This window comes from Rhinolophus sinicus, linkage group LG06, assembly GCF_036562045.2.
Source record: "Rhinolophus sinicus isolate RSC01 linkage group LG06, ASM3656204v1, whole genome shotgun sequence".
Taxonomy (NCBI): domain Eukaryota; kingdom Metazoa; phylum Chordata; class Mammalia; order Chiroptera; family Rhinolophidae; genus Rhinolophus; species Rhinolophus sinicus.
This window is the reverse complement of record NC_133756.1, coordinates 48207927-48235810: the sequence shown is the minus strand read 5'-3', so window position 1 is coordinate 48235810 and position 27884 is coordinate 48207927. Positions and strand designations below refer to the sequence as shown.

The 27884-nt window shown below is 39.1% G+C and overlaps 1 protein-coding gene across 6 annotated transcripts; it reads left to right on the top strand.

Moving 5' to 3' along the window:
• Positions 1-56: 56 nt before the first annotated feature.
• MCOLN3 (mucolipin TRP cation channel 3) lies at positions 57-26991 on the top strand. Of its 6 annotated transcripts, XM_074335069.1 has the most exons (14): positions 57-793; positions 3361-3395; positions 4248-4477; positions 6845-7012; positions 13367-13520; positions 14695-14779; positions 14856-14952; positions 17720-17819; positions 21035-21147; positions 21231-21380; positions 22420-22521; positions 22630-22752; positions 23809-24015; positions 25799-26991. In XM_074335069.1, exons 3-14 carry the CDS (start codon positions 4250-4252, stop codon positions 25931-25933), a joined length of 1662 nt encoding a protein of 553 aa, XP_074191170.1. In that variant the 5' UTR covers positions 57-793; positions 3361-3395; positions 4248-4249; the 3' UTR covers positions 25934-26991. The 6 variants fall into 6 exon arrangements, with proteins under 6 accessions (XP_074191170.1, XP_019565773.1, XP_074191168.1 ...); XM_019710214.2 differs by lacking the exon at positions 3361-3395 and having other exon boundaries at positions 58-793; XM_074335067.1 differs by lacking the exons at positions 57-793; positions 3361-3395 and adding an exon at positions 809-907.
• The last annotated feature ends 893 nt before the right edge of the window (positions 26992-27884 follow it).

Below are 27884 nucleotides of genomic sequence, written 5' to 3'. Positions count from 1 at the left end.
GTTTAGGAGCCTGACTAAAGTTTAGCCAAGCAAAGAATCTTTTGTCACTACCTCAAGTATTTCTAGTCACATTTCATTTCTTCTAAGAGCTTTCCAGTGCTCCTTCTGTCCCAGCGCCCAGTCTAGAGGAGTCTACTTAACAGCGCATTAATTTCATAGGAATTCTCCCAAACTGGAAGGCTGAGAGAGGGTACAAGGCTCAGACTTGAAAAGTCTTACGCTTTATAATTTCTCCCGTATGCAAAAATCAGAATAGACGTCTGCTAGAGAGGACTGAGGTTCTTTACAGTCATCTTGCCTCCCTCCCTTCCCCCAATCATGTGAGAGAAACGGAACACGAGGGGGTGACCCCCTTTCGGATTTGAAGCCCAGAACCCACGCACTTCCACGTCACCTCACGGCAGCACCTGTACAATCACAGAAAACCGAAAAACGCTTGTGTGGAATGTGTACTCGGACTGGGAGTGGGGGTGAAGGGGTGTGTGTCGGGTGGGGTGGGGGGAGGATGCCAGAGAACCCGGACAGCGCCCTGCTCCTTCCGACTGCTCCCTTTGCCCCGCCTGGTAACACCAGGAAGGGCGTGGAAGGGAACCGGAGCAGTGGGGCGGAGGGGCACGAGTTCTAGCCGCCGGAGGACGGAGGATGCCACGGGCAGCGGCTCTCCGCCGCTGCGCTCCAGCCGGACCCGGCTGAGCCGAACCTCCGAAGCTTCCAGTGCGGCCCGCAGACGCAGCTCCCCCAGGTCGCCACATTGCCCCCGCCCCGCGCCCCTTCTGTGCGCTGCGGGCCGCAGGTAAGTGAAGCCAGTCCCCGCACGGTCCAGTGGTATCAGGTGTCTTGGGAACGGCGCCCGCAGCGCAGGGAGGAACGGCGATGTCGCGAGCCGTCGGTGACATAAAGCCGGAGGGTAGGTCTCCCGGACATCGGCTTCATGGAAGGGACACAGGTGGCAGCGGGATACCAGCTGCAGCAGTTTGGCTCAGCGCCCTCTTGGCCGCCCCGCGGAGGTCAGTGGGGGCGCGCGCGGGTCGGGGGTAGGTCCGCGCCCCCCGGGGCGGATCGGCGCGCCCCCCGCGGGGTTAGCTGCGGTGGCTGGGACCTCTGCAGCGCGGTCCCCACCTAGGCTGCCCACCGGGAAATCCGAGGCGGGGAATTTGAGGTCCAGAAGCTACTTGCGATCCACTTTCGCCTGGGAAGGCCTGGTGAGGGGGCGGCCGCCTGGGTGCGGGCGGGGCCTCGGAGATGGTCTGGAAGTTGCACAGCCAGCCTGTCTTCACTCGGATGTCCCTTTACTAGCGGTGTGGGGGGGGTGGATGGAAAAAGGGGGCCAAACCCGGGGACCCAGCGCGGGGCGAAATCCGCCTCCAGCCGGGCTCTGGTGGTCTAAGTGGCTCAGGGCGCTGCAGCCGGAGGAAGGCGCGGCTACTGGCAGGCTGAGCTCTTCCAAGGATCGCAGCGATCTCCACTCTATTCCCCGAACTTCCGGAAGTATCAGCTTGATAAAGTCAGTCTTGAGCGATTGTTGAAAAAGGGCGGTGGGGGGCGGGGGGAAGATGAAGGCAAAAAGAAAGAACAGAGTAAAGACCGAAGTTTTTTGTGTACGTTGAAGTGAGAACGCGCTTCTGAAGAAATAAGGTTGCGTTACTTTGTCTCCAACTGTGAGGCTTTTACTATATACACATTTTCCCTGGTTTTCTCTAATTTTCTGCAGCTGAATCTAATTAAGCCTTTCATCACCCTGAATAAATAACCTCTGGGTGTTAGTTTGTAGATTCTAAAGCCATGCCTAATACCTCAAATAACCTCTCTCCTCACCTGCAGCTCCGCCCTCCCCGCATCCCTGTGGGCGCTCTTGGAAGGGTGTGAAAGGTTGTGACAGGCGTTCCTTCAGCCGCTAGGGGCCTGGACAGGTGGTAGTTTTCAAAGTGCACCCTCAGAAGGGCTTCTGGGATGCGGGAAAGCTAACGTTTGCAGCCAGGTTTCTCTGTCAGTCCTTGTAAATGAAATGTCTTGTTTCCGGGACAACTTGGTGCGATGTGCTGAATACATTAATTGTGGTTGGCTCATTTTCTCTTTGTTTCTGTGGGTTACTGTTACATGGCATGTGGCTGGTTTGTTTAAAGTTTAATTATCCCTGTATCAGAATAGAAAGGACTTCATGTGGCCTCAAATCTGTTTTATTATTAACCCATTTTACTATTAACAGCTTCATTATTATGTTGATGTTCATATGTGAGTTTTGATCAGCGTAAAATAATCTTCGTTTTAAGTCCCCTAGGTAAAGTCCCTTTAAATGCTGGTTTAAAGTACACCTTTTGAAGAAGGAAATAACATGTTCTTGAGTGAAAAATCCTAAGGGATCAATAACCTTTTTCTCTTCTTTATGTCTTTACCTAAGAGTTTTTGTGCTCATACTTTGAAAAGCATTTTAAAACACATGGGCCACACTCTAATGAGTTCTGTCATACTTATTTCATTTTGAATGTACTGCATGTGCTAATATAAGTATGTTTTATGTGTTATTGACTCAGCAATATCCTTATTAATCTTTTTCTTAATCAAGAGTTTAAAAAATTTCCCCATGGATATTTTTTATAGCCAATATCTGTCGTTTGGAGTTGTGTTTGCTAAGAATGTTTGAATCAGAACCAAGGGTGGGATTCTAGACTTGAGAAGCAGTGTAGTATCTAAAAACAGTGACTTGTCAGATAACATATTAGTATAGTTTAAATCCCCCCCTTGATTTCTGAGTACAAGTTATTGTAAAAATATCAAACAGAGCCAGACTTTTATATGGAAGAACTCTACTCTCCCTGGTGGCTTGGGATATTTTATTTTGAATCGGTTTCCCTAATAACAATATAAGTCTGAGTGAAAATCCAAGATAGGTCCAAGCTTCTGGAGTGACTCTGTCACTCTGGAAAAGCTGACTATGAAGACAATAAAACCAGCCCTATCCTTTGTTTTTTCTTTTTTTCCCCCTTAAATTTATTGGGGTGACATTGGTTAATAAAATTATTTAGGTTTCAAGTGTACAATTCTATAATACATCATCTATTTATATATTGCTTTGTGTGTTTACCACCCAAAGTCAAATCTCCTTCTGTCATCATATATTTGACCTCTTTTACCCTGTTTTACCCTCCCCCCTTTCCCTCTGGTAACCATTAAACTGTTGTCTGTGTCTATGAGTTTTTGTTTGCTCGTTTGTCTTGTTTGTTTGTTGCTTTCAATTTTATATCCCACATATGAGCGAAATCATATAGTTCTTGACTTTTTCCGTCTTATTTTGCTTAGCGTGATATTGTCCAGATCCACCCATGTTGTCGCAAATGACAGTATTTCATCTTTTCTTATCAGCTCTATCCTTTCCAAAGGGACAAAGGAAATAATAGGTATGTAGTACTTTGAAAAGTAAACTCTGCTACAGAAACATAAAGCCTTCAATAAAAAGCAAATACAAGTGATGTGTCTGATTGGGAGTTGGACTTAAATTGAGCTTCTGTGTTCCCCATTGTAGACCAGTTAAGTCCCCTGAGGCTCACACTGCCTTTTTAGAACCTTGTTGGCTCTTAGGAAACTGCTCTGCCTGCTGAGACTGTAGGCAAAGTGTTGCTGCTTGCTTGGTGTTAGACCCTGTGCACGGGCTTTATTTGCATTTTTATTTAACTCTTGATACAATCATATGAGGATAGATATTGTTATTCCCATTCTGCAGAAGAAAAAACTGAGTCTCAGAAAGGCTGAGTGACTTGCCTCCGGTTACAGAAGTGTCAAGGGTAGACACAGGATTAAAAACCAAACAGATCTCAATGGTTTAAAATGTCTTTTTTTTTCATATATAATGTAATAAAACTTTAAGCTTCTCCCCAGAAAAAGTAGTCATATTCACAAAATTTTGCATGTAATTTCAGGGTCCATCTACACTTTGAAGCCCTTACTCAGACTTTTAGGTCACCAATCAGTAACGGATATAGTTACTGAATGAAGCAGAAAGCATCAAATATATATAGCAGTTCTTGAATTTGGTAAATTTTAACTGGGTGAAAATTCACTTAACTGAAACAAAACAAAAATGATGTATTACATTCTAATTGATTCTGTAAACATCTAAATCTGAGTTTAGAACGATTGTGCTTATTTGAAACCAGATCTTTTGTTTGGACTTCAACTGTCTTGCAAAGAATATACACTTGTATCTTTACTTACAGAATGGAAACAGTTCTGTTTGTTTGTTTTTCCTCTAGAGATGGCAAATCCTGAGGTAGTTACCAGTAGCTGTAGCTTTCACCAAGAGGAAAATGGCCGCACATTTAACCAGACTACATCTCCCTCTGAGGAGCTTCTATTAGAAGACCAGATGCGGCGAAAACTCAAATTTTTTTTCATGAATCCTTGTGAGAAGTTCTGGGCTCGAGGTAGAAAACCATGGAAACTTGTTATACAAATTATAAAACTTGCAATGGTGACTATCCAGGTAAGCATCTCAGATCAGGAATTTGGTGAAGGCCTCTTTTAATAACAAAGAGAACTATGCACACAGATTTTTATAACTTTTAACTGTATGCATTGATGGAGAACTTTATTGGAAACATGCAATCTTAAACCTTTTTCTCTTTAATATTTGTGAAAGAAGACTTTGGTGTTCTTTTTGTTTTTACTTTTTTCTTTCTCATCTTTCATTAAGTTATAATTTCAGTTACAGGATCTAATTAGTTTTCAGGAAAAGAAAATTTTAATAGTTGGCTTCCAATCAAGAGGTTTAGCTGAAGGTTTCTGAATCAGCCATGAAAACTATCTGTTGCCCAACCAGAAGATTCTTTTCCTTCCTAGTTTGTTTCCTGGGAATTTCTCTCTCTTCAGAAACTTCAAGGGTTTCTGTTAAGGCAATTACTCGGATTCTCACAGTCCTGTGATCACGGGAGTCTTGCACTGGAAAAATGTAGTCAACAAATACAGGAATGGCAGAGATACTGAAATGTGAGACTTCCTTTTAGGAGATTTTGAATCTCACTTCCTTGGTGTTTCTTAACACTTTTTTGGAGAAACTATATTTTGTGATTCTTTATGTGTACAGGTTGTGATTTACTCATGTGAAAATATGTTTTTCTGTTGGTTAGTGTAATGATCACTTCTTAAAAGCAAAAAAGCAAAAATAAAAGCAATTTTTAATTCCAGAAATAGATGTGATAGGTTTATTTTTATTAGCACTTTCTTTTCTTGGTGAAAAAATGTGTAAGTAAATAACCAAGGAGAAAAAAAATTAAACCCTGAAGTCACTAAATCTTAACTTATTATTGAGAACAAATGCTTCAAATTGTTAGAAGCTAAGGTGATTTCTGTAGTCATACAAAGTTGGTAGAATTCTTGCCTAAGTTTCTGATGCTACTTGTGTCAAGGGAAATGAACAGTTAAATGACTACTGTGTTCCAGAATATTATTTATGTAAATCCAATAACATTCTTATTGGGTAAATACTAGTATCCCTTATTTTACAGAGAAGGAAATTGATAGAGAGTTTTTTTAAAAGCCACATGCTAGTAAGTAATTGAATCAAGACTTCAGAGGCAGCTGTGCTTTCTCTAATATATTACCATGAAAATGGATGTTCAGTTCTCAGCATAATGATATTTGGCAAGTTGGAATTGAAATTCTTAATTTCCAGGTGATAATACAATGTCACAATAGTGAAAACTTTATCTTATGAATAGGGGGGAAAGTATGTATCCGGTGAACATGAATGTTTTAATTAGAATGATAGGTGCAACTTGAGTGCCTGTGTTTCAGGCTAAACATTGTATAGACATCATCATGTCTAATGCTTAAAACAAATCGGAGCTAGATGGTGGTATTCCCACATCACAGCAGAGAACACAGGCTTAGTGGGGTGAAAATAGCCTCTCATAGTCAGGAAACAAGAAGAGTAGAACTGAAATTCAAACTCAGATTTATTCCCTCTATGACTTATGATCTTAATTATTCCTTCATCTTTTAGGGAGCTCATCTAACCTTCCTGTGTTTCCTAGGGTGGTCAAGAGGAAAATTGGCCACTGGTTTAAAATGTGAAGCCTGTTAGTAATAGACATGTAAAAGGTGTTTAGAGATAAGTTGAAAGGATATTTTTATTTTGGATCTTGTTGTCACAGTTTTGGTAATTAGACCTGGAATATAGATTGACTGTAGGACTTAGACTTATCTAAAGTGTTTCTTGCATTATATTATACACCTGCTTCAAAACCTTAATGTCCTGTGGAATTTATTTAAAAACTCTTCTACTTGCTACTCAAGCCCCTGCACCATCTGTCTCCACTTTTTCTGCTCACACTTTTTTTCTCACAGTTGATTTATTGAATTATGTGGGTATGCTCAGTATCCCCACAGAGCCCTAAGTCCCGTGCGACCTTCTTAGCCTTTCCCATGTGCCCCTCGAATGTCCTCTGCCCAAGTTCTGCACATACTTCAGGGTTTCTGTCATTCTGTCTTTCTTAAGCAAACCCTCCTATTTCTGTAGCCAAAGTGACCTTACTTCTTTGACCGCCTACAGAACTCCTAAAGGACTTCTCTGAGCTCCTAAAGCTTGTGATGGTGGGGCAATGTCATATGTGAGATCAGACATGAAACTAAATATTGAAAAGATGCAAAGCCACTTACTTTTACTTTAGAACTAGAAACCTACCCTATATTTAAGGATAAATTAATTCATAGCTACTAAAATTTTAATTTCGGTTGAATATACTCAGGATCAATTAGACATTGAATCTTGAATTGATAAATTGATCATTGTAGGGAGACCTTTTATTTCATTGCTTTTTTACCCCCTTACTTTTTCTTTTTTACTTTTAAGCTGGTCTTTTTTGGGCTAAGTAACCAGATGGTGGTTGCTTTCAAGGAAGATAACACTATAGCATTCAAACACCTCTTCCTAAAAGGATATGTGGACCAAACGGATAACACTTATGCAGTGTACACACAAAATGATGTATACAATCAGATCATCTTTGCTGTGAACCAGGTAAATCAAGCATTCGCTCTCTCTCTCTCTCTAAATGCACAGATAGCTTAATGGAATTTACTGGATTTTCCCCTTTCAGGAGTGCTTGTGCATTTTTTACTTGGGAAAAAGAACAGACTAGAAAATTGTTAGCATTGTACATAATAGAAACTGACACTGAAGTATAGAAGAGTGAACATTTCTGTAATGACATGTATAAAACCATTAAAATTAAAAAAAAAAAATCTTGCCACCAAACTTTTACAAAACTAGAAATTGAGAAAAGCTTTTCTTTAGTAACAGAGAGACAAACTTTAAAGATTTAATTAAAAAAAAAATCAGAGCTAGGGCTTGGCATGAGCGACAGCCTCAAAGATTTAAAATTATTAACTGTGACCCTGGTCCTACCTACGTAGTCATTAAGTTTTCAGAGTGTATACTTTCATGGGCCCTTAACACATATTGAGAATATTAACTTTGCAAGACTTGAAAGTTCATTTAAAAAATAAGTTAAGGCCTTTATGTCATACATGACAATGATCTTATTGTAACTTTGATTAACTGCCAAAAAAAGTAAGCTTGTTTTTCATACAGATGAGTCAAATTCCTATTGTGAGTTTCTAATCAATTTGTTTTTACTATAAACAGTATTTTTTCTCAAGGTCCTAAATGTCTTATTTTGTATGTGTCATTGAAAGTGTTCTTGAAGTCACTATTTCCAACCTGGGTAAGTTTGCAGATCACATTTCAAAATTATTACAACGCTTCAAAAAATTTTTATAGTGTAATCATGGCTCTTCATTATTTAGAGACAATTCATGCACAGTGAGATAGTAAATTGCTAGGACAGGATATGAATTATGGCACCTAGATTTTCTGTTAGCATTCTGATTGTGAAAATTGGCCCCAAATCTACAGTAATAGAATTTCCGTAAGTCGTTAAACAGAATTATGTCCTACAATTTGTAAGGGAAAAAATAGTACAATGCTGGAGATATTCAGTTTTGAGATCTTTGTTTTAAGCTTATTAAGTTTCTCTAAAGCTATTCTGAACCAAATTGGTAGTTTGTTCAGTTTTTTTTTGGGGGGGAGCGTAGAGGCAAGAGGTAAATAGTTCATTAAATTTCTTCTAATTTACCTTTATTAGCAGGCTTAAAATTAGCTTTAAAAATATAGTACTATTTAGTATTGAGGCCATTCTGTTGATCAGATTTCCGTATTCTTTATAAAAATATATGTATATTCCTTATCCTGGTATATAAGTAGATAATATTAATTGGAGTGGTTTTCCTTGGGCAAGTGTTCACCCACCATCTTCCAAGTACTATCAGGCAATTTTAGTTGAAGGTAAAAATATCTTGATCACAATTTTCATGAATAACTAGAATTTTTGTGGTTTAATGAGGTCACTTTTCTACTTGATTCCAGAGAACTGAAAGAGAAAATATGGACTGATATTAAAGAGGGATCTTTGTTTGCTGTAAGGAATATCTTGATAGTTGAGGTGATAGTCACCAAGGGGAACTAACAGGTAGGACAATGGCTTCTCAGCTCTCAGTTATTTGTACTACTAATTAGTTATCCTGAAGGGTTCAGCCCCCAGATGTCCTCTCACTGGATCATCTCTAGGGCTCATCGTGATCCAACACTGGTTATAACAACATTATTTGTTTATTATATATGCTTATATGAATGTCAAAATATAATTTTGTTTTAAGTTATATCCTGGCTTTCCTCAACCATTTGTAAATCATCTTTACTGGGTTCTTGGCTTTCCTCTGCCCCTTACATTTGGGCAGGCCTCAAAGGTTTGTCCTTTTCCTACAGAATTTACTCCACTATACAGCCTCAGCCATCACCACGATGACACAACGCTGACTCCGAAACAGTCGCTTGCACTGCTGGGTGCCACACAGCTCGCCAGCACCTCAGAACCACCCTGTCTGAAGCAAGTGCATTGTCCCTTCCCACCTGCTCCCCTGACCTGTTTCTCTTTCTGATCAGTTGTTTAGATGTAATGCCTCAGGGTTTTAGAATCATTTATTCTTGCAGCTTAAGCACAGTCTATAAATTCCTGCCTCTGGTTAGCTTCCCTTCTTCCCCACCCACTGCCCTACCACTTCTTGGCTCTTTTCTAAAGGAATCACCTGAAATCACAGATTTGGTTGCATAATATTCTTCACTCATTTTATATATATATATATAGAGGGTGCCAAAAAAATGTACACACATTTTAAGAAAGGAAAAAGCTATTAAAATTGTAATCCTCGGTTTATAATGATAACAAAAGAGGAATACAAGTCACATTTGACGTCTGCAATTACAAGAGGTGCTCAAAGTGGTTACCATCAGCGTCCAGACACTTCTGATTACAGCAAACTACTGCTTGAGCAACGCTAACCAAAGTGTCCACTTGAATGCATTTTTTGGCACCCCCGGTATACATACGCTCATGTGCATGTGCGCTCACACACACGTAAGTGTTTAGTGCCACAGCATTTGATGTACTTATCCCATGAAGGCAGAGGTACAGAACAGGCAGTCAGGTTTTTGTGAATGAATAAATGAGCTCAAAGGCTCATTATATGTGTTAGGAGCAAGTGATCACAGAAGGACCACCGAGGAGCAGTGGTGTTAACCTGCTTTACTTTGGGTGCCACATCACTCAGATTAGGATCTTTAATGTCTTTTTATATTGTCTCCCAAAGGATGACCTGGGACCCATGTATTTGTGTGAAAAATTCCTTCTCTCAAGGCAGAGCTGCAGAGGCAAGAGGAGACAGATGTCCAGCCTGATTAAAGCTCCGCAGAGGCCACAGCCACTTAGGTGCCCCATCAGTCAATTCCACAGGTCATCCTTTTTACAGCCATAGTCCCATACCACATTCCTGTCCCAGAGTCTTCCAACTTGGGCTCCAGAGCTGCCCTTTAGCTGGACACAGCCCTGCCACTTGCCCCCAACCATCCAGCTCTTGCAGGTGCTCAGACCTTCACAAAGAGTCTTATTAGGACAGAAGGACGACTGGCCATAGCATAGCTTGTAATGTTAGCAGGAACCTGCAGCCCTGTGCCTCAGATTGGTTGTGTTTCCAGATATTACAAGGTTTAAGACACACAGTTTCTGTGGCCAGGAGTTTTAGATCTTTAAGTAATCCTCATAAGGATTGCCTCACAAATAGATGGACACTCAGAAAGGGCTATAGGACTCTGTTTACGTGTGACTCTACTTCATGACCGCTACTTGCCTTTCCAGCTTTACCTCCCATTATACAGCCCACGTTTCAGGCACACTGGTCTAGTTGGTACCTTGTGTGTGTTACGCGATGTTGCGTTGGCTCCAACTCCTGGCGACCCTATGAATGAATGATGCCCACCATGTCCTGTCCTCAACAGCCCTGCTCTGCTCCTGAGGACTCATATCTATGGTTTCTGTTATGGAGTCAATCTATCTCATGTCTGGCCTTCCTTTTTTCCTACTGCCTTCTGTTTTCCCCGGCATGATTGTCATTTCCAAAGAACTCTGCCTTCTCATGTGCCTGAAGTACCTTACCACACTCAATATCTTTTACTTTCTTTTTCATTTGATGGACTTTTCACTTCTTACATCCTCCCTATCCCCCCACATAAAAATACCAATTTAGTTCAGAGTAGCTTTAGAAAGACTTAATACACTTATTTCTCAGAATAGAAAATAAAAATCTCCAGCATTATACTCTTCCTCCTACATGTAGGACGTAATGCTGTTTAACCATTTATCCATCTTAGTTCTATTACTATGGATTTCTGGCTTATTTTCCCAGTCCCAATGCTAACAGAAATCTTGGTGCTATAACCCAATGTCTTATCCTAGCAGTTTATCATCTCACTGTGCATTGAGTAGGTCTAATAAATGAAGAGCCACTATCACATTATAATATTTTTTTTACCTCACCATTAATTTGACAAACATTTGAGCACCTACGGTGTACCTAATACTGTTCTAAGTGCTGGAGTTGAGAAGTGGTGGACTTGAGCAGTCCCTTGCCCTGTGGAATTTGCATTCTAATGCTGGAGATGGATTTTAAACAAGTTTAAGCTGAATCATTTGATTTCATATGATGATGAATGTTATGAAGTACAGTAAGGTAGCACAAGGTCTTACAGTCCTGGGTGGTCAGAAAAGGCCTCTCTGAAAGCATAAAGTCTGGGGAAGAATGTTCCAGGCTATAGAAGTAGCAACAACAAAGGCCCTGTAGGCCAGAAAACATTGAGATGTTTAAGGAAATGCCAAGAAGGCAAGTGTGACAGGGTCAGATCTCTCAGGGCTCTATGGGCCCTATCAAGAAACATTGAAGTTGACTCTGAGAGAGACAGGAAGCCATGGGAGGGCTTTCAGTAGGGGAGAGACAGTAAGTGTTAGCAAAGCCTAACATGTAGTCACTTAAATTTTTAGTATCTGTCATGTATCAGATATTGTTTTTGGTACATGAATACAGCAGTGAACAAATAGAAAAAGTCAAGGAAGTCATATTCTAATAGGAAGAAAAAGGCAGAAAATAACTAAATAAAGATATCACCTGTCAGTTGATCATAAGTATACTGTAAACAAAAGAAGAAGAAGGAAGAGTGAATGACTGCAGGTGGTCAGGGAAGGCCTCTCTGATAAGGTGATAGGTGAGCAGAGAACAGACAAAAGAGCGATGAGGCAGCCAGTGGCTATCTCAGGGAAGAAGCTTCCAGAGAGAAGAAACAGCAGAAACAAAGTCTCGAACAGGTTCACATTTTGGTGGTCGCTGTTCTAAGGGTTTTACATGTGTTAATTCACTTACTCTCTATAGCAATCCTATGAGTTCTTTCTGAAGACTCGACTGTGGTGAGAGTCCAGATTGGAAGCAGGAAAACCAGGCTAAGCAGGTGGGAGATGACTGGTGTGGACTAAGGTGGTAGCGGTGAAGGTAATGAGAGGTGGTCAGACGTGGGATATCATTTGAAAGTAATGCCTGATTTTCTGATGGATTGGAAATGGAGTATGAGAGAAGGAGACTGAAGGATCATTCCTAGGTTTTGGCCTGAACTGATTGACTTATGGAGTCGTTTATTGAAAAGGTAATTATTGTAGAAGGAGCCTGCTTTTCCTGTTGGTCTATTTATGTTTCAGATTCCTCTTAGGCACCATAGGTGTCACATAGGTAGATTGAAGAGGTCAGGGCTGGAGATATAAATTTGGAAGTCATCAGCACATAGATGGTGTATAAAGCATGGGACTGGTTAAGATTGTGGAGAGAATGAGGATAAAGGTCGAAGACTGAATCCAAGGCACTCTGAGATGTAGAGGTTGGCAAGAGGAGGATTCAGCTAAGGAAACTGAGAAGGAGCAGTCTCTGTCCCAAGAAGTCAAGTGAAGGAAGTATCCCACGAAGGGGTAAGCAGTCAACTGCATCAGGCACCATGGAGAAGTGAAGTTAGATGAGGACTAAGAACGAAGCATCAGACTTCATAACATGGTGGCTTTGACAAGGCCCAGCTCAGAGTCATTTCCATGGGCCCATATTGTAAATCATTTCCTTCATTTATCCTAGCATGTTTTATATTCGTCTTTTAGTAGAATTATTTATCTGTGTGTCCATCCCACTAAATTATTAATTCCAAGAGACACATACCATATCCTTATCTTTGTATCACCAATTGTGCCAAACACCATTGTTCACAATAACCTCTTAAACACTTAGTTTTTTGTTTCTAATCTACACGAATCCATTAAGAGTTTTAAGTTGACAATTATTCAAAGGTACCATAAGATTCTTATTTGCAAAAGTGACATTTTGCTTAAGTTAGAGGGTTCACTAGAACAGGGGAATATTGGTATGACAGTGACTACACTGTATTCTTGCAAAGATAAATATTTAAAAACATTTTCTTATCGAAAGTTTTGCTGGTTAGCCTGCCACAGTTGTAGACGTCTTCTTATATTGCAGTAGTAAAGCAAAATTCTGATTTTACAGAAAATATGTCAAAGATAAATAAACTTTGTATCTGCACTGAATGTACAAACCACTTCCTGGACATAGTTCTTTGAAGGAGGAAAGAATCTCAAAGATTATGTGGCTTAAACCTTTAATTTTGCAGATAAGGAGCCAGAAGCTCAGAAAGTTTGTGACTTGCCTGAGGTCACAGAACTGGCACTTGAACTCAGAGCTCCGATTTTTGAGTGCCCTTCGCCCCTCTGCTGTCCTGGTAGCATGTAGCATGTCACTTACTCTGTGTATCAATGCACATGTCTCCACCCAGAGTGGAGGTGGGAGCCTGCTAGCTTCCAAGTCAGGAAGGGAGGGGTATCATGGCTTCGCTTCAGCCCTGGCTGGCATTCTCATTTTCTGTTTCTCTTTTTGGTTGAAGTACTTGCAGTTACGCAACATCTCAATTGGGAATCATGCTTATGAGAGTAAGGGTACGGAGCAGTCTGGTATGGCGATCTGTCAGCATTTCTACAAGCAAGGAAACATCTGTCCTGGAAATGACACCTTTGACATTGATCCAAAAATTGAAACTGGTAATGTTCTTCTATAAGCTAGAATTTCTACTTCATAACGTCTTGATTTATACTTAAAATCAGTAATTTCATCTCCACATTGTAATTTCAACATTGATTTGGTCTGTGCTATTAGGTCGTTGTAAGAACCCTATAGGAGTTATTATGTGTCAACCAAGTACTGTTCTAAGCCCTTTACTAAATAAGGATATCATCTGTCAGTTGGTTACAAGTATAACTCATGATTCTTCAAAAAAAAAAGTTCCATCAAGTTAAGATTTATTATTATTATCCCTATTTTATAGAAAACTAAAACACGGCTCAGAGAGTTAAGTGATCTGCTCAAGATGAAACTGGTAAGAGGCAGTGCTGAAATTTGACCCAGGCTGTCTGTGCTCTTATCTACTATATTCCACTGCCTCTCGTGCTGGATAAGCCAGTTAAATAAGCAGATATCCTTACAAACTTCATGCTGGCAAGTTCTTGATGTATATCAAACTCCCTCCCCTCAATAGCCTTTCACTATTCAGTATCTTTGGGGGTAGGTTGGGGGGTGGAATGACAACCAGAACTTAGACTAACACAACTTATAATCTTATCAGCAAAGTTTTATTTGCGATTTGTACCTAAAACATTAGCTTAGGTCATTTAGTTAAAAAGTAAGTATTCAAATGCTTTCACAGTAACCACTGGCCATTTTTTTTTTTTTTTTTTTTTGAGAGGGATAGTAAAGGATTACAGTACTGATTAGTGAAAACCTTCTAAGATACTATCTTCCTCATTTTAAAGTGCTTATTGGGGAAAAATAGTCAACACGTAGTATTAAAAAATAGATCCATTAACTAAGAAAATTTTTTCATAGACACTGCAAATGCTTCAAACCTATGTTTAAAATACAAAAAAGTGAGGAAGGACTCAAAGCATAGGATTGAAAAACAGGAAGGAAGATAGCATTCTGTAGAGGACTAATGAGACAGAGTTCAGGTCTTTCTCCATTCCCATCTACTGCAGTACTATAGCCAATTATGTCTTAAAAACAAATGAGTCATTGTAACCAAGTGCTGTGGCTGTCTAGCCTTTAAAATCTTCATTCAGAAAAATACTAGAATCAGAATATCTAGTTTTAAATGTATTTTCAAGATGCAGTTTTATTTATTTTGGCTTCTTTATTATGTTTTGTTCATTTCTATGGCAGAATGTTTCTCTGTGGAGCCAGATGAATCTTTTTACATTGGAACACTAGAAGAAAATAAACTCAACTTAACCCTGGACTTTCACAGGTGAGGGAAATAGACGGGAGTGAAACTTATGTTCATGTGTATATGTTTTCACTGCACTAAAGTCTCTGTCTTCTAGACTTCTAACAGTGGAGCTGAAGTTTAAACTGAAGGCCATTAATCTGCAGACTATTCGTCATCACGAGCTCCCTGACTGTTATGACTTTACTCTCACTGTGAGTGTGGGCTTGGCGGGATGTGGTTCTGGTCGGGAGAAAAATGGTTTTATCTAGTTACATGTTCCATCTATTTACCTTAAGGCCTGATCAAATATATAAGATGTTTCCACTTGAATGTCCATAGGGGAAGTATTGGTACAGCTGGCTTTATTTTTTTTATATCTGTCTTCTACACCTCAGTGTAAATTCTATGAGTGCAGGGACCTTGCCTTGTTCATTGCTGTCTCTGCAGTACCAAGAACAGAGTCTGGCACTGTGTAGGAGTTCAAATACAAAAGGAGCAGAGTTTTGTAGATTCTGTATGGTCAGCTTTTAGTAGTCTGTGGCTGTTGGCATAAGGTCATGGTCAAGTGTTCTTGCTGAGTTTCCTCACCAGGAATGTTTATAGCCTTTGGGTTACTGCTCACAGTGCCTTCCTTGTGCTGCCGAATGCTCTGGTTAGTTTCTCCCCCTTCAGCCCACCCTAATCACGTCGGTATTCTCTACATTCCACTTGTAAATGGAGCTATTAATGCTCTTTAGAGAGCACAAGATGCCTCTCATGTGAGTCCATCACCTCACGAGGATTAGAGTCAGTAACCCAACACTGTGTGGGCATATGCAGGAAAGCATGTTATACGACATACCTTCATATGACCCAAATTTCTATTACTTCAGCAGTAGTTTGTATCAAAAGCTATGTCCACGATACTCAACTAATTGTGTAGGTTTCCATCTGGCCTCATTTTCCTTCTGCCTGAAGGACCTCCTTTAACATTTTTTATAGTGCAGGTCTGCTGCTGATGAATTCTCTCAGCTTTTGTAAGTCTGAAGAAGTATGTTACCTTCATTTTTAAAAGATAGTTTCACTGGATATAGAATTCTAGGTTGTTTTTTTCTCCTGTACTTTAAAGATATTGCTCTTCCAGCTTGCATTGTGTCTGATGAGAAAAATCTGCTGTCATCTTCATCTTTATTCTTCTGTATGGGATGTGTTCTCTCCCCTCAAGCTGCTTTTAAAATTTTCTCTTTATCTCTGATTTTAACAATTTGATTGTGATATGCCTTGGTGTAGTTTTCTTCATGTTTCTTGTGTTTGGAGTTCATTGAGCATCTTGGTTCTGTGGGTTTATAGTTTTCATTATATTTGACATTTACTCAGTATTATTTCTTCAGATACTTTTTGTCTCTTCCCCCTCACTTTTCAGAGATTCTAATTACATGTTTATCTGGGCACTAAAGTTGTCCCATAGCTCACTGATGCTCTCTTTTTTTGTTTTATTTTTCAGTTTCTTTTCTCTGTTTCATTTTGCATAGTTTCTATTGCTTTGTGTTCATGATTCACTAATCTTTTTTTTCCTATACTATCTAATCTGTTGTTAATTCCATCCAATATTTTTCTCTTTATTTAAAGCATTTAGCTTCTTCTAAGATATACTGTAATATGATTGACATTAAGCTAAATTGACATTTAGTGAGCACCTACTGTTTCTACAACCCTGAGGCTCTTTCTGTGGGAAACGCATGGTTTCTCCTTGGCAAGGATTTCTCACTCATTCAAATACTACTGATCATCTTCGTTGTGTGAGCCTATGGGCTGAGGCCTCCAGCAGCTATGGAGGTGGGCAGACACTGACGATGCCCTTGGTTGCTTGTCAAGGAAAGAAGCTTACAGACCAATATGAGGAAACAGAGTAACCAGATTCACTGAATTTATTCAAAATCTTATATCTGAAGTGATATCTGATTACCCTACGTGGAGAAGCTTCAGTAAAACTCATTTAAATGACAGACTTGAAATAACATTGTTTTTTCCTTAGTACTTGAGAGAGGAGGCACACACAGACACAAAAAAGACTGATTTTCTTGCCTTGCCTTTCCAGTCCCTGCATGGGACTGGCGGAGGGAGCTAGAAGGGGAAAACAGTAGAAGGACTATGGAAGTTGTTCTGCAATGGCTTTGTGTATTTGATGCCTGGTGTCCTGAAATGGTGTCCTTGAAGCAAGACATGGCTGTCAATTCCCTGGACTACATCCTTTGTAAAACATATGGGTCTAGAGTGACTAAGGAACCCAGGTCCAGAAGGAAAATCAATAAAGTTCCACCTGAAATGTTTCAAGACAGAAATAAAGAACCTTTCTATTAGTAAGAATTGCAATAGCACTGAAAATCTATCCCTAGCTGAGGACCTGCTTAAAGATAAAAAAAAAAAACCCCACAATTGTACCAGCTCTTTTAAAAAAAAATTATTGTGGTTGGCATACAATATTATATTAGTTTCAGGTGTACAACATCGGGGTTCAGCTTATACCCTATGATATGATCACGACTCCAAGTCTAGTAACCATCTGTCACCATGCAGTTACTACAATATTATTGGCTATATTGTCTGTGTTGTACTCGTACACTACATCTCATGGCTTACTTATTTTATAACTGGAAATTTTGTACCAGCTCTTGCTCATATCAAGACAACATCTAGAGGTACTTTGAATGGTAAGGAGAGGGAAATTCTCTTGTTTTCTAAGTTGTCGAGGGCTGGAATACAGTCTTAGAAACATAGAACTTTAGAGGCTAAAAGGTCTCTATAAAAGATGTAGTTCAAACTTCTCATTTCACAGAGATATAAAGTGAACTTCCCAAAGTTGAACTGAGTTAGCAATAGGTCGGGAATGAGAATCTGGGTCTCTTCTCACACTGAAAGAGTTGTTTCCTAATTAATACATGAAGTTGTCTTGGCTTCAAAAAACTGTAATGTTTTTGATCCTTTTTCTTTTCTTCACAGATAACATTTGACAACAAAGCCCATAGTGGAAGAATTAAGATAAGTTTTGATAATGATATTTCCATCAAAGAATGTAAAGACTGGCATGTGTCTGGATCAGGTAACTGATGCATTTTACTAGTTTTCAAAATTGTTATTAAATGACTATTCCAAGAGAAATGTGGAGAATCAAATAAAAGAATCGTTCCATTTCCAAGTCCCTAATTCTGTGCAAGTAGATCAATTCATTGTAGATATTATAGATATCCAGTGTTCTAGGCAATACATAAGTTATTAATAGGAATGACTTTTCCTGCTATCTCCATGTGCCTTCATTGGCCCACTCCTTACTTTAAAAAAAAAAAAAAAAGCTTATAATCCCTACAGAAAAAATAAAAATCATTTACACCCAAACCAATATTTATTGAATTCCTATTGTATAAGTATTTCCACTTACATTTTTCTCATTTTAATATTTTAAAATATGTTTGAGATAGGCAGCCTCCCTCTTTGGACAGATGAAGAAACTAAGGCTCAAAAGAAAATCTTGGTGTCCAAGGTTATATAGCCATGGAGAAGTCAAGTAGGATTTGACCCTGAAGCATCCCGCACATTATAGTCATCTCCTATCCAGGTCAAAAGGTAGACTGAATAAGGAAAGGGTACATTCCTAGAAATATTGACACCAATTCAGATATAGACTAAATGCTATGAAGAATTCTGGAACTGAACTGGAGTGAACTGACTGGAAAGAACTGACCTATCTCATTTTCTAGTCCCTTGTAAGGGACTTAATTATATGTTGTGCTGGACTTAAGGAGTAGATCAGCAGTTCTTGGATTCTAGTGAGCAGAAGAATCATCCCAGGTACCTAAGATGCAGTCTTCCCAGCTCCTTTAAGACGGTAGGTCAGTGGTTCTGAGGAGGGGCCTAGGAATGTGCAGGTAGTCATTACTCATACCATACTTGGGCAATAACTGTTTTAAGGTTTCCTACTGGTTGATGCACAAAGTTCAGAAGTAGTAAAATGACATAGTAAGAGTAAATAAAGTATTCTAGTATTCTTTTCACTAATAGGTAACTTCAAATATATGAGGCTCTTGAATCAGAAATTTTATTTCAATCACATATTGTTTATTTGAAACACAAGCCTGTTTTGTCATCTGTAAACATCGTAATACTTTAAGGAAAATGAGAGAGCATATGAAAGTGCCTGACATATAGGCTTGCTCGCAAATGTTTGTTTCTTGGTTTTTAAGTTTTTCTAAAGTAGATTTAGATATTTGTGTAACAATAGATGCCACTTGGCCAATCTAATAGGATGCTTCATTATAGACCTAGTCTAAAGTGCTTTGTCAGTAAAGAGCGGTCTAACTTGTTAAATAAAGACAAGCTCTATAACAAAGCTTATGATGGCTGAGACCTCTGCCCACCTCTCTTCACCTGGCTTCATTCACACTGGCCAGGACTTTGTACTTGGGATTCTCCAGAATCTCTGCATGGATGGTTCTGTCTCGTCACTCAGCTCCCTTGGTGAGGCCTTCCTGTACTACGCAGTATAAATGACCTCTCTTCTCCCCATTCCCTTACACCACCTCCTTCATATAGAACTGTGGTTCTCAATGTTAGTGTCACCTGGAGAGCTTGTGAAAACAGTTTGTGATTCAGTGGATCTAGGGTAGGGCCGGAGAATGTGCATGTCTAACAAGTTCCCAAGGGGTGCCAAGAACCACTAATACAGAGTGACAGACACTGGAGACAGACTGCAAATATTTGAAGCCTGACTGCTACTTACTGGCTATGTACTCTTGGACAAGTTCTGTGACCTCTCTGTGCTTCAGTTTTCTCACCTGAGAAGTGGGGAAAGTCATGCCCACCTCATTGGGTTTGCTGTGAGGATCCAATGAATTAATTCATATAAAGTGCTTAGAACTCTGTGGTAGCTATTATGCTTTATTTTCTTCATATCACCCCTATCTGAAAGTGTTTTGTTCATTTACTTGTTTACTTCCTTGCTTGTCTCACTGCAGTTGAATAGAGTTCCACAAGGTCAGGGCCTTGTCTGTCTTGTTCTCCATTGGATCTTTCCAGCACCTGGTAAAACACCTGGCACATAGTGGGTTCTTAATAAATATTTTATACCTAGATAAGTTTATTTTAATAGGATGTACAAGGAGGCTAACTATATTAGGAATAAGAGACCACAAATTGTTAATTAAAGGTCTTTGATGGCTGTGGAAATTTTTAAAAGCGGGACTTTTATTTTAATTATTTTATTTTATTTTTTTAAATTAGTTTCAGGTGTAAAAGAAGGACCTTTAACCTTTTCAAAATACTAATGGGAAGAATATCAGGGCTTTTCTCTTTGTTGTCTTTGTGTAAAGAATGCTTGCATTATCTAAATTATTCTAAAGAGGAGTGTGAAAGATCCATATAAAACTTGAAAATGCTTTGGAAGGATACAAAAAGAAGACTTGAATCAATGGAAAGGCTCACCATGTTTTTGGACAACAAATTCAACATCATGAGTATGTCAATTCTCCCTAAATTAACTTATAAATTTGACACAATCCCCTTCCAAAAATTACCAATCGGAATTTTATTGGAATTTGACAATCTGATCCTAAAGAATACATGGAAAACAAACAAGCAAGAATAGCCAGCAAAAATTCCAGAAAAGAGTAATAAGAGGTATTTGTCCGAGGCATTAAAATACACAATAACATCAAAAGGTTAAGATATGGTACTTGAATACATACAGTAATTTGGTACATGATACAGATGGCATTTCAAACTGTTGGGACTGATAGATTTGCCCTTTTGATTGGAAAAAGTTAAGATTACTAATATCTAGTGGTGGAGATATGTGTAGGTAGGTAAACAGGCATGATATTTTTAGAAAGCAATCTCTTGGGATCTGTTTTTAGTAATATGTACCGGGGATGCCAAAAAAATGTATACATGTAACTTGTATTCATCTTTTGTTATTGGTATATATTGAGTATTACAATGTTAATGCAGTTTTTTCCTTTCTTAAAATGTGTGTACGTATTTTTGGCATCTTCTGTATATGTCTTAACCCAACAATTGCACTTTTAGGCATTCATTCACTTAAAGAATCATTTGCACCTGGACCCAAAGAGGACTTGCAGAATTGTTTGCAGTAAAGAAAAACAGATTACAATCTGAGCGTCCATATAAATAAAGTATTGTACATTTATACTGTTTTATACAATGCAGCAGTTAAAATAACTGGGGCTAAAAATGAAAAAATAAGAAGGAGATGTCACCATGCTAATGTCCCACTTCATAAGCAGGTAATCCTTTTCCTTCCAGTTCAGAGGAACACTCATTACATGATGATCTTCGATGGCTTTGTTATTCTAATATGCTCGGCTTCGTTAATCCTGTGCTTTCGATCTGTGATGAGAGGACTTCAGCTTCAACAGGTAGGGGTTGTTGCTTTCTCGGAATGTTACAGAGATTTTGATTGACAGAGAAATTCACTGTGCCTCCCTTCTTTTCCCTAAAGGAATTTGTCAATTTTTTCCTTCTTCATTATAAGAAGGAGATTTCTGTTTCTGATCGAATGGAATTTGTCAATGGATGGTACATTATGCTTATTATTAGTGACTTATTGACAATCACTGGATCAATTCTGAAAATGGAAATCCAAGCCAAGGTACGTTTCTCCCCTATTTATTCCATTGTGAGTATCAGATTTGCATTAATAGTAATTTATTTTTCCAGAATGTGAGAATTTGCAGAGTAAATGATTTCTTTCAAACATTGTATCGAGTAAATTTGGAATCGATAGCAGTAATTTTCTTAAATGTAGTCAGGAAATCTTTTAGGCAAGCTTTTCCTTTTTTTTTAATTAAAATTTATTAGGGTGACAAGGTTAGTAAAATTACATAGGTTTCAAGTGTATAATTCTGTAATATATCATCTATATATCACATTGTGTGTTCACCACCCAGAGTCAGTTCTCCTTTTGTCACCATATATTTGACCCTGTTTACCCTCATTTACGACCTCCCTCCCCCCCTTACCCTTTGGTAACCACTAAACTATAGTCTGTGACTATGAGTTTTTGTTTCTTTATTTGTTTATCTTGCTCCTTTGTTGCTTTCAATTTTATATCCCACATACCAGTGAAGTCATGTGGTTTTCGAGTTTTTCTGATTTATTTCGCTTAGCATAATAATCTCAAGATCCATCCATGTTGTCGCAAATGGCACTATTTCATCTTTTCTTATGGCAGAATAGTATTCCATTGTGTATATATACCACATCTTCTTTATCCAATCATCTGTCGAAGGACATTTTGGTTGTTTCCATGTCTTGGCCACCATAAATAAAGCTGTAATGAACATCAGAGCACATGTATCTTTACGGGTAAATGTTTTCAGATTTTTTGAGTAGATACCCAGGAGAGGGATTGCTGGGTGTCGTATGGTAATTTTATTCATAATTTTTTGAGGAACCTCCACACTGCCTTCCATAGCAGCTGCACCAGTCTGCATTCCCACCAACAGTGTATGAGGCGGGTTCCTTTTTCTCCACAGCCTCTCCAACACTTGTTACTATTTGCCTTGTTGATGATAGTCATTCTAACTGGGGTGAGCTGATATCTCATTGTGGTTTTCATTTGCATCTCTCTGATGATCACGTATTTCTTGCTTAAATGGATTTCTGATTATTTTTTCACTCTGCTTTAGAGTCTGACGAGTTACGATGTCTGTAGCATACTTCTTGGGACCTCTACGTTGCTCGTGTGGATTGGGGTCATCCGCTACCTCAGTTTCTTTCAGAAGTACAATGTAAGGAATGCCATAGCTCTCCGTGCTCTTGGTATTTCTCTTTCAAAGTTATTACATTGCTTTGGCTGAAGGACAAAAGGATTCTAACGGTGTCTCTTACTTTCCCAGCTCCTTATTCTGACCCTTCAGGCAGCATTGCCCAATGTCATGAGGTTCTGTTGCTGTGCAGCTATGATTTATCTTGGCTATTGCTTCTGTGGATGGATTGTGCTGGGGCCTTACCATGCAAAGGTACTACTAAGATAACTTTTACCTGGTACCATTAAGCTTTTAGAATAGTGCCAGCGGCTTGTTTTCTCTTTTCAAATGAACTCCTTTTATTTTGTGACTCATCCTTAAAATGTTGAAGGTAGTATATCTAATTGCCATGTTTATAAACTGGTACGGTAGGACCTACTTGAGAGAATACTTCACTGCCTCAATTTCTTTTGTGGAATATGTCACAAAAGACATAAAGTTTAGTTAATGTGATCGATCAATATATATTAGAGTAGGTTATTTAGATAAGGCTTCTCAAAATGTGACTTTATCTAAAAAAGTAGTATAGGGAGAAACTTGTAGAAATATTTGAAAATTTGTTACTGGAGTTACAGTCTTGACTATAATGCTATTATCTTAAGTGGGATAAACTTTAAAATAAGTATGAGCATGCGTGGTTGGGATCTGGGTTCTCTGCAGAACCATTTCAAGGATCCCTTTTTATGAAGGTAAAGGGAGGGGGTAAGGGGAGGGGAGGGGATAAGGCTTGACACACAAGAGCACTGAGGGTGTAGACCAGCCCCTTCTGCCTTCGTTTTAGCCTGCTCTTATTAAGAGGCGCATCAAGAAGCAGCTGCTTGTCCCAGGAAAAATAATAGGCTTGTACATGTTGTGTGTATCACAAAGCAAATGCTTTGTAGTTACCTCAGGTTATTAGTCTGAAAGGGTAACTTGGGATATCTGGTCCCATTATTTTATTTATTTATTTATAACTTTTATTGAGGAATATTGGGGAACAGTGTGTTTTTCCAGGAAACATCAGCTCCATGTCAAATCCTTGTTTTCAATCTAGTTGTGGGGGGCGCAGCTCAGCTCCAGGTCAAGCTGTTGTTTTCAATCTAGTTGTGGAGGGCGCGGCTCACTGGTACATGTGAGAATTGAACCGGCGACTTTTGGTGTCATGAGCACTGTGCTCTAACCACTGAGAAAACCGGCCGCCCCCCATTATTTTTAATGTGGTGTCATGAATAAAGTTTCCCATGGGAAGGGACATGGACTAAAGTAAACTTTTCTCTCTTCTTTTTTCAGTTCCGTTCTCTGAATGTGGTCTCTGAGTGCCTTTTTTCCCTGATAAATGGAGATGATATGTTTGCCACATTTGCAGACATGCAGCGAAAAAGCTACTTGGTCTGGCTGTTCAGCAGAATTTACCTCTACACATTCATAAGCCTCTTTATATATATGATTTTAAGCCTTTTTATTGCACTGATCACTGATACATATGAAACAATTAAGGTAGGTTCATGAGGAGCCGTAAGTGGCAGCATTGCTCTAGAACTTGTAGGGTGACAATAAAATACAGTGTCTATGGGGGGGGAGGGGAATTGATGGAATGTTAATTACTTCAGGGTAGAGATGAAGGACTTCAGTTTTAAATACTGAGAAACAGATGTGAAGGAGAAATAGAATTTCTTGATTGTTGAAAGTTTTGTTCTGAATAACTGGGCTTTTTCATACAAGCTTTCTAACCTTTCGTTAGAATTATAAGGGTCAATAGGTAGGTATTGGGTGAATAAAACAGATGCCTTTTAGAAAGCTACACTTTGGGGTGGGAAATGCTTAAAATTGAATTTTCGTAAAGAAAAATTGGCCTCCTCATTTGGAGCGTGCTGTCACTGAACCCATTACTCTTTGCAAAGCTCTGCGTGGCCCCAGAAGCGTGGTCTTGAGAACAGTGAAGGAATGGATGTGTCAAGTACTAGTCATGTATGTGTTATACAGCTGGAAACTTGACTTGAAAAGCTGTCATTTTTCATATTGTCATTCACATGGATATTTTAAAATCAGTTTGAGCCCTTTGAAATAGAGAAAGGCAGGATAAAAATCCATATAGATTTAAATTTCTAATAACCTTATACTGTTAGGCCCACTATTAGCATAGACACTTTCACTTGGCGACTTTTTTTCTGACTATGAGGGTCTAATGAAACATGATGCCATGTGAATGGTCCAGAAATAAAGAGAAGGCCATCAGGAGTTGATGGCTTATGAGTTGATAATTATGATACCTTGCTCATGAAGCCAGGGCCATGAAATCATTCTTACTGAATCAGATTTCGGGAAATGACTGTCCTCGGTACTTGCTTGGCAGATGTGTTCTTAGTGTCACCGAGGTCACTGGGAAAGAATGTAGTTGTACGCATCCGAATCCCTCCCCATGATGCTCTAAAAATTTACTACCTTCCACTCTACATGCAGAAAACTATATGTTACTTGAGGGTGACATCCGGTATCTCTAAGAGTGGTATGAGTTGACAACTCTCTATGACACAAGCATGAGACTCATAGTTTAGATGTTAACCTCTTTTCATGGGCTCAGAGCACTTCCAAATAGGCAAGCTACGTTATTTTTGATCCTTTCTGGTCAGAGCACATTCTAGAGATCTTAGACATCACACTGATGTAAACATTAGGCCCTGAAACAAGCCTTTCTGTCCAGAAGAGCGACTCAAAAGGGTGCGCAGACTGAAAGGCCCCTCACAGCATTCACCTCATTGTCCAGACACCTGGACCAGCTCAGGAGCATCAGATCGCTGAGGCCTTCAGAGGAAGGTTGGGTCTGCCACCCCCACAGCACCATTGTTGATCTAGATTAGCTCGACTTCTTGTGGCCTCAACTAAGTTCTATCCAAGGTATCTACTTCATACTGGCCTGGAAGTCATGGGCTGCATGGCGAAGTGGTGACAGAGCTTCTCAGACTTGGGCCAGGGCTGGCTGGATGCTCCCTGGAAAGAGAGCTCAGATTCAGATTCAACATGCTCATTTTGGGTTGAACCAGACCCACAAAGGAGAGGTGAGGAGGGCACTGCAGAATCCCAGATCCACTTGACCATAGCCAAGCCTAAGAATGGGTCTAGAGACGACATCCTCCCTGAAAATACTTGAAAGAGACTGAGCCCTCTAGCAAAGATTGCCTCCTTTGCCAAAAGATCTATTTTAAATTGGGAGTAAAGTTGTTTTCAAGAGGTTTGTTAATGAGAGGTTTTTTTTTTTTTTAATTTTAATTCTTCTGTATAGCATTACCAGCAAGATGGATTCCCAGAGACTGAACTTCGCACATTTATATCAGAGTGCAAAGATCTACCCAATTCTGGAAAATACAGATTAGAAGATGACCCTCCAGTATCTATATTCTGCTGTTGTAAAAAGTAGCTATCAGGGTTATTTGTACTATAGAGGAAAATACAATGTGTAGCTGAGTTGGGAGACTGTATGGATATTTTAATATCAGGTATAGTATGTTTAAAGACTTATTTTGGGCAAGTTGATAGCTATAATTAATCAAGAGCTAGGATTATATTTTTAAAAGCAATAGTTAATGTCTTTTCAGCTTTATGCTGGGTTTATTTAAAAATAAAAAGCCTACCTTTGATTAGGGAAGCTATTGGATTCTTGTTCTTTCTTTACTTTGCCATAGTTTTAGAATGTGTTCTCTATGCCCTTCTTTACTCTACCTCTTAATCTCTTGCTTCCAGCTATTTTGACTGTGTTGATTATGACATCTGTGGAAAACAATGCCTGGTCTGAAAGTGACTTCAGACTACTCACTAACCCTGTCCTGGGCCACTCTGAAGGTCCATCCCTGAGAGAGAAGGGATGGTTGCTGTATGTCCAGTAATCACTGCATTTTAAAACCAGGGCAGAATAAGAAAGAAACCATCACCAGCGAACAGTCCAATATTTGGTTCTGAAGGACACCTGTTATGTGATGGATGCTTCTTTTGGTCGGAGTGGATCAGGATTTTTGTATTTATGCATAAGTTTTTTCTTCTTCTTCAGTGTTAAAGTACAAAGTTGAAAGAGTACCCTATACATATATGACAATTAAAGCACATAGCAAATGCATATTGGATCTCACAAGGACGATTTTATTAATACTTGCACGGCCTTGTGAAGTCTGTGTGATATACGGGGCCCTTCATAGGCACATTCAGTCTCACAGAAAAGAGTAGAATTTGAGGGTCAGAAACTGTGGTCTCATGGGGAGAGGTTCTGTAATGCACATTAAAAATAGAAAACAATTATCCTCAAAAGTTAAAAACAAATGGGCAATGTATGCCTTAAAAGACACAAAAACCAAGTCCATAGTCCTTGCAGACTGCTGATTAGAAGTTTCAGGGGTTTTCACAGCATGAACCTTTGTTTTGTGTACTGTTTGTTCAAATAGAAATGAATTCAATGATGTGCAATAAAGGTTTTCTCAAAGCAAACTCTTTTTTTTGAAGGGAATTAATTTGTTAATTTTTTATTTTGTTTTAAGGACTAAAGGAAGATAGCCTTGAGACACTAAAATCTTATGATGTAATTGTGACCAAATTATGACTCCAGGTGTTGAAATGTGAGGTTTTACAACAAGTGTAAGCTATGTTTGTAGTACCTGTAGCTTTTTAGAAATGAAACATCTCAGTGAATTTTTCCTTAGTTCTACTATTTGTATCATAATCATTTTTAGAATTTACTAGAATACAATGTGAATTTTAAAATTGTATTTATATGATACTTTTTTTCTAACTCCTTGTGAGATTTTTAATAATAGTACTTCAGTGGAAACAGGAAACCACTGACCCAGTGTCGAGCCTGGGGTTTTGCTTTGCCCTAAAGTCAGTATGTTTCTGCTGTGGAATTAAAGCCAGTGACTTGGCACCTTCATTTCTCTCTCCTGATTCTCCAAACTGTCTTCTTGTGGCAGGAGTCCCTGATAAATTTCAGGGCCTAATTTTTAGTAATGATCCCTATGAGAGAATATCTCTACTATTTCCTGAAAGAAACAGCATTTACTTTTTTGAACTGTTCCCAAACTAGTACAATGGCTTGCTTTGGGTAGGCAGATAAATTATGGGCCAGTCATTTTCATATTTCATTTATATGCATATATGTGTCATAAAGAATGTCGAGGTTGTTGTAAGAAGGAATGGAGAATGGAAGTTTCCATTTCTTCTCCCAGGCTTCTAATTGGAGGAGCAAAGAGGAAATTGAGGCTGGACTTTTGCTGGTGATGTCCATTTGTCTGGAGGTCAGGTTCTCTGCTCTTTCCTTCCCAACACCCCTCCCTCTCCCAACAAAATGATTCTCAAGCTTTTGGACATAAGAATCACGGTGGGAT